This window comes from Dendronephthya gigantea, unplaced genomic scaffold (genome assembly GCF_004324835.1).
Source record: "Dendronephthya gigantea isolate DGI-Jeju-01 unplaced genomic scaffold, DenGig_1.0 000066F, whole genome shotgun sequence".
In the NCBI taxonomy this organism is placed as follows: Eukaryota; Metazoa; Cnidaria; class Anthozoa; order Malacalcyonacea; family Nephtheidae; genus Dendronephthya; species Dendronephthya gigantea.
The window spans coordinates 186,877-198,214 of record NW_021163076.1 but is presented as its reverse complement, the minus strand read 5'-3'; the positions used below and the strand labels follow the sequence as shown (position 1 = coordinate 198,214).

General features: G+C 36.1%; 1 protein-coding gene across 1 annotated transcript; it reads right to left on the bottom strand.

Annotated features, from left to right (window-relative positions):
* Positions 1-283: 283 nt before the first annotated feature.
* LOC114530781 (putative cuticle collagen 75) lies at positions 284-1,403 on the bottom strand. The gene is made up of 2 exons (XM_028552402.1): positions 1,202-1,403; positions 284-546 (listed from the first exon to the last, which is right to left on the bottom strand). Exons 1-2 carry the CDS (start codon positions 1,401-1,403, stop codon positions 284-286), a joined length of 465 nt encoding a protein of 154 aa, XP_028408203.1.
* Positions 1,404-11,338: the final 9,935 nt, after the last annotated feature.

Genomic DNA, 11,338 nt, shown 5'->3' with positions numbered 1-11,338 from the left:
TTCAAATTAAGTCCGCTATCGTAAATGGCTTAAATTACCTAGATACCGGAAGTGGTTACTCCGATAGAATCAGGATGTTGCCCTTGAAAATGATACTGTGTCCAAATGCATTACCTAAGTGACATTGATATAAAAAATAGCTGTGCCTACTTCATATAGCAATTACCTGTTCATGTAAAAAGGATGGTATTTCTAGACAGTTTAAAACTGTGTGCAGTGTTGTTTCCACGGGAAACACGGAACGAGTGTCAGTATTTCACATGCAGTAATATTCTGTTTTCAATTAAATTGGAATTATTTTTACAATAACGCTCATGGTACCAATAACACCTATAACACCAATAACGCCAATAACACCAACAACGCAAATAACGCCTATAACGCCAATAACGCCTATAACGCCAATAACACCTATAACGCCCATAACACCAATAACGCCTATAACGCTAATAACACCTATAACACCAAAAACGCTCCTAACACCAATAACGCCAATAATGCCAATTTCACCAATAACGCTCATAACACCTATAACGCCAATAACACCTATAACGCCAATAACACCAAAAACGCTTTTTCAAAACCGTGCAGCCCGAATCATAACCGGTGCGAGTTACGACGTTAGATCTGCTGATGTTCTTCAATCTCTTGATTGGGACAACTTAGAGACAAGACGACGTACTAGTAAATCAATACTAATATACAAAGTCTTGAACAACTACGTAGGTCACACGTTGAAAGAAACCTTGATTAGACGCAATCAAATGCAAACTAACTATGAACTTAGAAATAGTCTTACAGATCAGGCTCTTCCTAAGCCCAAAAGAGAATTTTTAAAAAAGAACTTTAAATATAGTGGAGCTAAGTTATGGAATAGTCTCCCTATCAACACCAGACAGGCTGAGTCCATTCATGCATTCAAAAGCCAGCTGAAACGTAACTCCAACCTTACGAATATATTCTAACACATTTTAACTATAATATCTGGGGTCACACCAACTTGTATATAGTCCTTATTTCCCTATATTTTTGTAATTTTTAATCTTGTAGACGCCCCCCATGGAAATCAACTTATTGTTGTCGGGGGTTGTGTCTTTAAATAAAGTTTTACATACATACATACATACGCTCATAACACCAATAACGCCTATAACGCCAATAACGCAAATAACGCCAATAACGCAAATAACGCCAATAACACCTATAACACCAAAAACGCTCATGACACCAATAACGCCTATAACGCAAATAACGCCTATAACGCCTATGACACCAATAACGCCTATGACACCAATAACGCCAATAACGCAAATAACACCAATAATGCCAATAACGCAAATAACACCAATAACGCCTAAAACGCCCATAACGCCAATAACGTCAATAACACCAATAACGCTCATAACACCAATAACGCCTATAACACCAATAACGCCTATAACGCCTATAACACCAATAACGCCAATAACACCAACAACGCAAATAACGCCAATAACATCAATAACGCTCATAACACCAATAACGCCTATAACACCAATAACACCTATAACACCAATAACGCCTATAACACCAATAACGCCTATAACGCCTATAACATCAATAACGCCAATAACACCAATAACGCTCATAACACCAATAACGCCTATAACACCAATAACACCTATAACGCCTATAACACCAATAACGCCTATAACGCCAACAACGCCAATAACACCAATAACGCTCATAACACCAATAACGCTTATAACACCAATAACGCCTATAACACCTATAACGCCTATAACGCCTATAACACCAATAACGCCTATAACGCCTATAACGCTCATAACGCCAATAACACCAATAACGCCAATAACGGACACCGCAGAAATTGGTGTTTAAGACGTTTCAACCCGAAAATCTAATCGCTGGTTCACAATTGTGCATTCCTGTACCGCTATCAAAGAGAAACCTTTTGAATATCTTAAAAAAAGTTCAATATATCTTTTGAATACGCATTCTGCAATCTTTTGACTGCTCATCGAACACATCTGACCGCTGTGAAATGGCCATTTTGAGGCTTAAAGTATACACAAGGTTATTAATTCAGACGATTCGTTTTTACCGTGTGCAAGCTTCAAATATTTTGTGCAAGACATATTTTCTTGAATATTTATAAATCTTTTTTCTCACCAAGTTTGAAGTCTAAGTATTGAGAATTGCGGCTAAGTCTATACCAATTTCCGCGGTGTCCCAATAACGTCAATAACACCAACAACGCAAATAACGCCAATAACACCAATAACGCCTATAACACCTATAATGCCTATAACACACATAGCGTCAATAACGTTTATAATGCATACGTATATATAGAGCTATAATATAATACCAGTGAAGTTTATATGACGTCATATAATATATAGCTGATTACGTAATATTCATATATTCGTGCGCGAAACATAACGATATAACCTATATATACACATATATACACACATATATACACACGTATATATACACACGTATTTACAGACATATATACACACACACATACATACATATATATATATATATATAATATATATATATATATATATATATATATATATATATATTTATGTGCATGTGTACGTGTGTGCGTGTGTATCTGTATATGTATACGTATGTGTATGTGTATGTGTATGTGTATACGTATATATGTATGTGTGTGTGTATGTGTGTGTGTGTTTATGTGTATGGGTATGGGTATGTGTGTGTGTGTGTGTGTATGTGTGTGTGTGTGTGTATATGTGTGTATATATATGTGTGTATATATATGTGTGTATATGTACATATACCCATAAAAGATTTCAAGGTCGGCATTTATATCTTATTCTTTCATGTTTGACAACCTGTTTTATAACGATATGAGTGCTGGGAACATTGGTTTCAATAGGAAAACTGATGGTAAATGGATAAAAGTTTGAAAATGCTTGTTCTGTGTGTTAGGGAGAGATTAGAAAGTTCTTCATTGGTGATTCACCAGCGGGGAATCTTTTAAGGAAGTGAGTGGAATTTTTGTTGAATTAAAACAATGTTATGAAAAAGCAGGGACAAGGTTACAAGGCATAATCATAGCTAACTGTTGTGAATGGAAAGGGTTATTTAAACAGATTTTCCAGATGTAACTGTTAAGTTAGATCTTTTTCATGCGGTACAGCGATTTGTTAAGACGATCCCAATGGTTGTGAGATTGAAAACGGATATTTGTAGAGCGTACGGTTTTTTCCAGACAAACAAGATCGGCATGGATACAGCTTATATAAGATGTACAATCATGGAAATAATATACATAGACTTTTTATTATCAACGTTTCGCAATCTACTTTACAGTGATAAATGACCAAAATATACAATGTAATACGAGCGTAAGATATCCCCCTCCCCCCCAAGTACAATGTTGATCAAGACATGGAACATGGAAGCGATTTCACTTAAAAATCAACATTGTATGTGGGGAGAGGGGGCGAAATGACACTTTGTCTACGAATTAATTTCCATGATTGTCTGTAAAAAGTCGTAAATTGGTCATTTTGTGCCAAGCAACGAAAGGCATTATACGTGAGTTATCTAATTTTAACTGCTAAACTTACTCAACATTTTGTTCTTGTAACGGTCTACTGCTATATTACAATCTATAATTTAGGTGGGGGAGGGGGCGGCCAGGGGGGGGGTGTTATATAAGAATTATATGCTGAATTATGTCTTATGTTGGCATTGTATGCTATTGTCTTTCAAACTGTAGATGATTTTACAAGTTTTTTAATTAGATTAACGTAGTGGAATGAAAATCATTTTTGAAGGGGTGTATCTTTAAATAATTGGGGGGGGAAGGGTTCAACAAAATTTTGAATATTACCATTAAATTTTATATTATTTTTAACTATGGATAAATGACCATGTGACTGTATTGGCTAAATTTTTGGGTTCTGTAAGTTTCAATTAATCATAGAAAATGCGGATATATGCATTTGTATGGTTCTCCAATTAATTTCTGTATGGAAATATTTTGAATCATAAAATCGTATAGATTAACTAAGAGAGGCGTCCAACGAAAACTGTCAACAGCATGGCCGTAACGTTTAGTCAATATATTTTGTGTACATCAAATTCTGCGTTGTTGATAGAACTAATCCTTTTATTGTTTAAGATGATGAATAAAATTTCGCCAGAGCATTCTGCCCAAATTAGAGCTGTATACCAGTTGTCTAATATTAGAGGTAAGAAGCTTTTGCAAATGTTTCCACAATATTCTAAGGCGGCAATATACAAACATGCAAAAAAACCATTGAATGGTGAGCCAGTTTTTGATAGGAGGAAAATGAATCAAGGCAGACCAAAAAAGTTGTCGGTTCAAGATGAACGGAACATACTTCGTACAATTCCAAAACTACGTGAAGAATTGGGAAACTTTACATCTAAAAGAGTTCAGTTAGAAAGTGGTGTCACACATGTTAGTAACAGAACGGTTAGAAATGTATTGAATAAAGATGGTTACCGATATCTAACATCAAGAAAGAAAGGTTTGCTGCATGCAGGTGATCTAAAAATGAGAAAAAAATTCTGCCAGAAGATCAGAAGTAAGAAACTTAGTCAAAAGTTCTGGACCGAAGGAATCTCTTTCTATTTGGATGGTAAAGGATTTCAATACAAGAGCAACCCTAATGATCAAGCGAGGGCACCCCGTGCTCGCATATGGAGAAGACGCTGCGAGGGTTTAAAGTTCCGATGCACTGCAAAAGGTCAAAAAGAAGGTGCCACTAATGTTAATTTTATGATAGTTATAGCTTACGGCAAAGGCGTTGTTCTCTGTGAGCAGTATGAAGGGACGATCACAGGTGAGCTGTTTGCAGCAATGGTAAAAGTATATATATATACTTTTTATAAAGTAGCAGTAACATGTAGTAACATGTGAAAATATATAATAATATATACAATATTTATAGTAACATGTACAGTAACATCATGTACAGTAACATGTGGTAACATGTAGAAATTTATTACAAAGATTACAACAATCGCAGTAAGATAATGTTATGCAGTAATAATATCTTATATATAAAGTAAAGTAATGTACAAAGTGACATGTTCAATTCAGCAGCTAAAGCGTGGAACGTTTAACACTGTTTAATTTAAGTCTCCCGTAAGTGCGAGTGTGGCGAAACAATGTGGACACGGAGATACCTTCTTATCTTCGTAATTTGATGATTAAATTGGAACACTTTCCATCGTGAGGACATCATATCATCTTTAACTTTATGTTGTGTGTTATATGTTCCTCTGTATTTAATGATATCCTTCGATGTAGCAAATATTGGAATGTCTGTCTTGATACAAACATCGGTTGCGTAATGATTCTTAGGAGCTGGAAGATTCACCAAATCACCTTCAAGGAGCAGCAAGAGACTCTTCCACTCGATCAAGTCTTTTGTCCAGCGAAAATCGTTGAGTAAAATCACTTCGCACTTGTCCGCTCCTACCCATGCATACCTATCAGCTGCAGGATTGGAAAAGACATTGAATAACATCTCGAGGGGTTTGAACATGAATGTCTTGCCACAATTAGTCGGGCCGACAATGATGAGGTTTCTGTACTTCCCTCTTCCCAGCAGTAACAGATCTCTTACTGTGGCCGCGTACATAACTGGGTGAATTTTGTTGTTATATAATACTTCTTTGGCACATCGCAGCCACAATCCCTCACAGTTTTCAACACAGTCTCCCAAAGCTGCTTCGCGTATCACATCCATTCGGGATGATTTTTGTCTCATCAAAATTTTTGGTGCTTCATTCATTCTCCAGGTTTGGCTAATAAGTTCGTCAAGACACCTTGATGGGCGAGAAAGGACGAAATGTGCCAAATCCTTTTTCCCTTCTTCTTTTTGGTCATTAGCAACTGCAAGTAGTGCAGTTTGATCTTTGATTTGATGCTTTACAATAAACTCTGACACATCGACGTTTGAGAGCCTTTTGCGTTTCTTGTTAGGAGGCTCCTGCTTGCTCTGAGAACTACTTGTCGCAGTTTCACGGCTTGAACGCCTGGCACGATACGCACGTTGGCAGTTCTTCGTTTTGGGAGATCCAACTTCTTGCATGTTGGGATGATTTTCACTATGGTACACATTGTCGTCATGCTTGGTAATGTATTTGTACGCTGTGTAATATCCATCGTGATCTGAGAAATGGACTGATATTCCATGCTTTGTTTGCAGAGCACGTTTGCATTCTAACCACTTCTTGGGACCGGTCAGTTTCAAAGCTACGTGGTAGTGAAAACCATCGTCGGCGTGTTTCTCTAAGCAACATGCCCAGTGTTGTGGTGTTACTTTACTTCGTAATGAAACAAACGCTTCAGCGACAGCCGCCCCGAATGATTGTCTAGTTGGAAACTTCTTTAAATTTGCTTGACTGTAAGTTATTAAATAACTTCTCTGTGGTTTATCAGGATCTATGGAATCGCTACTTTCAGCCATAATTCAGAACTGACGAGCCTTATCTACAACACCAAATATATTTTGTACCAAATTTGCAATTTATAAATTTTATTTCCCCATGTGGATGGAAAATATTTGCCAAATTTCCAGTGAATCATTTGCATTTCAAAAGCAGTAATGCTACTGTGGGTATTATGTTTATCCAAGTGGATATTTTCCATCTTCTGATTAATGCATTCTTTAGCTATTAGCTATTAACTATTATAAGTGAATGTTGTTGTCATATAATGCCATGTATTGTTGGTTGTTCAACGTTTGTTCATAGCAAACGAATCCAAGCGAATATAAACTGTAACGTAGATCAAAAAACCTCCGTGCAACACAAGCGATTTATCTTTCTCATAGAAGAGCAAATAAGCGTCGTATTATGTTAGTAAAATTGTAAATGATATCCTTTATATTTTGCTATGAATTATCATATTATGCTACGATTTATATACCAATAACAATACCAATATGCATATTCATGAAATCATTAAGATGTAATATATGGTGTGCGCCTTCACGTTAGGCCGTCGACTCATCTTGTAATGTTGTTTCTATAATAGATTATTAGATTGCCGTTCAATTTTTGTCTTCAAATTCAGACAATCATGGAAATAATATACGTAGACTTTTTATTATCAACGTTTCGCAATCTACTTTACAGTGATAAATGACCAAAATATACAATGTAATACGAGTGTAAGATATCCCCCTCCCCCCCAAGTACAATGTTGATCAAGACATGGAACATGGAAGCGATTTCACTTAAAAATCAACATTGTATGTGGGGAGAGGGGGCGAAATGTGCAAAATGACACTTTGTCTACGAATTAATTTCCATGATTGTAGTAGGCTTTTTAATAAGCTAAATACACAGGATTCCGGTGATATGGTCGCTGCTTTTGCTTCCTCAACAAATACAAATTCACGAACAGGGCTGGTTGACATTTCAAAGAGGTCAGAGCATTTTGGCTTTGAGGATTTAGCTGGAAATGATGATGAAATTGTCTCACAAGATAAGACGGTCATCTGTCACAAGACAATCAATGAACTGGCAACAGAAGATATAAACAAGATAAAAAATATTATATTATCTTTTCTTCCTCACGAAAACGATGAAGTCAACGACCATGCATATCATAAAGACCCCTTAAGTAACTACAAACCGGAACTTGCAGTGGCTTATTCAGCCTTAAATTTTCTTTCAAATCTACCGAAATTTAGAAGATTTGGGAGCGACTTGGTTACTTAAAAAAAGTAACATTCCACGATCTATTGGTCTTGATAATCAATTCCAAGAATTTAGTTCTTTAGTTACAAGTTCGAATCATGGTGATATAGTGTCGCATAAAATGACTCTTGCAGGACATTTGCAAGGATTTGGACTTGAAGAAGTTGAAGTACAGGGAGATAACAATTTTTTTTTTACCACTGTGGCATTCCAACTGAGCAATTTATTTTCATCTATATCAATTGTGGAAAACATTATAAGCCATCTGCGTACGATAGGTTTAACACGTGATGTGGACGTACAGCAGTTATCGCAATTGCTTAGGCTTTTACTGATACAAGAATGGAGGAGTGATAGGTCACAAGAATATGGTAGATTTATACCCGAAAATGTGGATTACTTTGCGGAAGTAACACATTACGAACGAACTGTTTTTTTGGCGGTCCTCTCGGAGACCTTATTGCCATGGGCATGGCTAATTTATTAGGAATTCCAATTGTGATAATAACGTCAGAGCACTCTAATCCATTAATGTACGTCCCCAACAAGCAATTACTTCTAGGGCTTTGTTTCTTTCATATGTTTCATCAGGTCCTGGCCATTACAACTCGGTTTCACAGCTGCCACAGCAACTATCGATCATACCATCAGGTGAGCATGACTGCAAAAACAATTTTGTTTGGAATATGGCCTCCAGCCCCCCTGTCGGGGAACTTAGCCTTTGTGTCGGGGAATTCCTGGCGCCACCCCTGGTTATTTCTAATTGAGGCAAAGGTCCCTCTTTGGAAATTGCCCCCCCCCCACGCAAAAAATCTTAAAAGAGGCCCTGTATGATAGGGTATGATACGGTATGATATTGTATGATACTATATGATGCTATATTATACGATATGATATAATATCATGCACTATGATACGATATGATACGATATGACATAATATGATGCACTATGATACAATATGATACAGTATGATATAGTATGATGCAATATGATACAGTGTGACACCGTATGATACGGTATGATATAGTACAATACTATATGATGCAATATGATATGGTGTGATATAGTATGATGCTTAATGATATGATATGATACAATAGATGTTTAAGAAAGGATGTTGTATGTATATTGGTGTATGCTGAACATGGAATTATTACCAATATTAAGCTGACGCCATGTTTTTTTACCGCGATCAAATAAATAATCCAGCGGTATTATTATAAAACTCGCTCTTCATCAGCGGGGTTCGGAGGCATTCGGACTTCAAATGAAACCACTGAATGAAACACATTGTTTAAAGACCAGTGTACTTTGGACTCTAAAATAAATCGGATTTAACTTACAAAAGCAGTCAAGCAAAACTAATCAATCAATCTATATTTTTGTGAAATTAAATATGTGACTTAAATTAATAAAACATGCAGCTCAACGCTGTTTGGCACTTGTGCCGTATCTAAGAGCTATGTCGTATATCGGGATCCCAAAGGAGACTATGAGAGTTTTATTGAACGTTATTGTTTGAGGGCTAAACGAGAACGAGGGCAAATAAATAATCAAAAAATTCATGCAGAAGCCCAGAACGAGTGGAAAACTGTTTACAAGGGGAACGAAGAAAAAATTAAGAAATACTTGATTCTGCAAGAGAACGAAAAACCATTTCAAAGGTAATTTAATTTTTGTGTTTTTAAAAAAATCCAAGTTGTTATACCAATAATAGTCGACACAGTTTCAACAATATCGTGTTAAAAAAGCGGCGAACTTTTGATGTTAATTTTTGCTGACTGCAGATTCGATTCAAAAGGTAAACTCACTGTCAGTATTGAAGAAACGGTAGAGGAAGCTCGAGACAAGGCGTTACCTGGATTCTTCCAGACAAACAAGAAACCAGCAACCCATTTGCAGTCATCCACAAACTCGTCAAACAATCCAGCGAGAACGGTACCACCACCAGCAGAGCCAAATTTGGGAGAAGGACCGCCAGAAACCATGGAAGATGAAGTGGTGCCGGATTTGGTTTCCATGACAAATAGTGATGTGAAGAAGTCCTTGAATGTTAGTCTTGAAAAGAAGCAAGTTATTGATCTAGTCACACTCCGGTGTCCGGATTTACTCAGCGAAGATGTTTTAAATAATCAATTCTTCATCTCAGCCATGGCCCGAAATTAAAAGAATTGATTGCATCTGAGGGAAAGTACTCTTCCAAACAGGAAAAAAAATCCTCCACAACTGACTTATCAAAAACAGTTAAAAAAATAGGTACGCAATGCGTACATGTGGGTAGCCTGTAATGCGATAAAGCTGCTATAGTGGCGAGTAAATATCAACTGATGCAATAAAATATTATTTTCTAGTCTTATGTTCTAATGCCATAGACAACGGAAAAAACGCCCTATAGTTTGCTGGTTGAATACAGTTATAACAAAGTCGATTTATTACGCAATCTATATATTATAATATTTTATTGAATTAAATACACTTTAGGACAGATCAAAACATGTATAAAAGCATTTTTACAAGAGATAGGAAATGAAATTTTTTTAAAAGAACAAAAAGGCGAGTAAGGTTCCGGGATGGTGGCACACATCGTCTGATAACATAAAGCTTAGTTTAGAAGGAGAAAGATCTTAACAAAGATTTCATTGAGGATAAACTACTTGATTTGCCAGATCATTTTACAGTCACATAACAAAGAGTCCAAAATTGTTTCAAATGTTTAACATTAACAATTTTTTAAGGATTTATCTATGTATCTGAACAATATTTTAAAGATTTTTGATCAGTTGAAATGCACTTTTGTTAACAGTTTTGTTTTTTGAACTCCAAAGCATTTGGTTTAATAGCCGCATGTCCACAAGCAAGAAATTGACAAGTGAAATATTGCATTATAATTTATAAAACAGGGCAACTTGTTACTACCATTTGCATTATGGTAATGTATTTGGTTTAATAACTGCATGTCCACAAGCAAGAAAGACAGGTGAAATATTGAATTATAATTTATAAAGCAAGGCGACTTGTTACTACCATTTGCCAAATTATAATTTATAAATTAGGGCAACTTGTTACTACCATGTGCAATAAGGAAATGTATTTGGTTTAATAGCTGCATGTCCACAAGCAAGAAATTGACAGGTGAAATATTGCATAATAATTTTTAATTTATAAAACAGGGCAACTTGTTACTACCATTTGCAATAAGGTAATGTATTTGGTTTAATAGCCGCATGTCCACAAGCAAGAAATTGACAGGTGAAATATTGCATTGTAATTTATACAACAGGACAACTTGTTACTACCATTTGCCGAATAAGGCAATGTTTTATTTATTTTCTATTAGTGTAACTTTGTAGTTGTAGATTCGACCCTCACCGATCACCGCTTTTTCGTCTTTAAAGTACTCAACTTCGCTTTAAAATTTGACAAACGTATTAACGTTGCTTCCGTCCTTCGAAAACCACGAAATTTTCCGGAAGTAGAACGTACCGTTCGTCATCTTTCGTATATCCGACGATTGCCGAAGATTATCCGACGATCGCCACAAACACACACACACACACACACAGATCCGGACACTTTTTCGACTACATAGTGGTTAGCTGCGCATG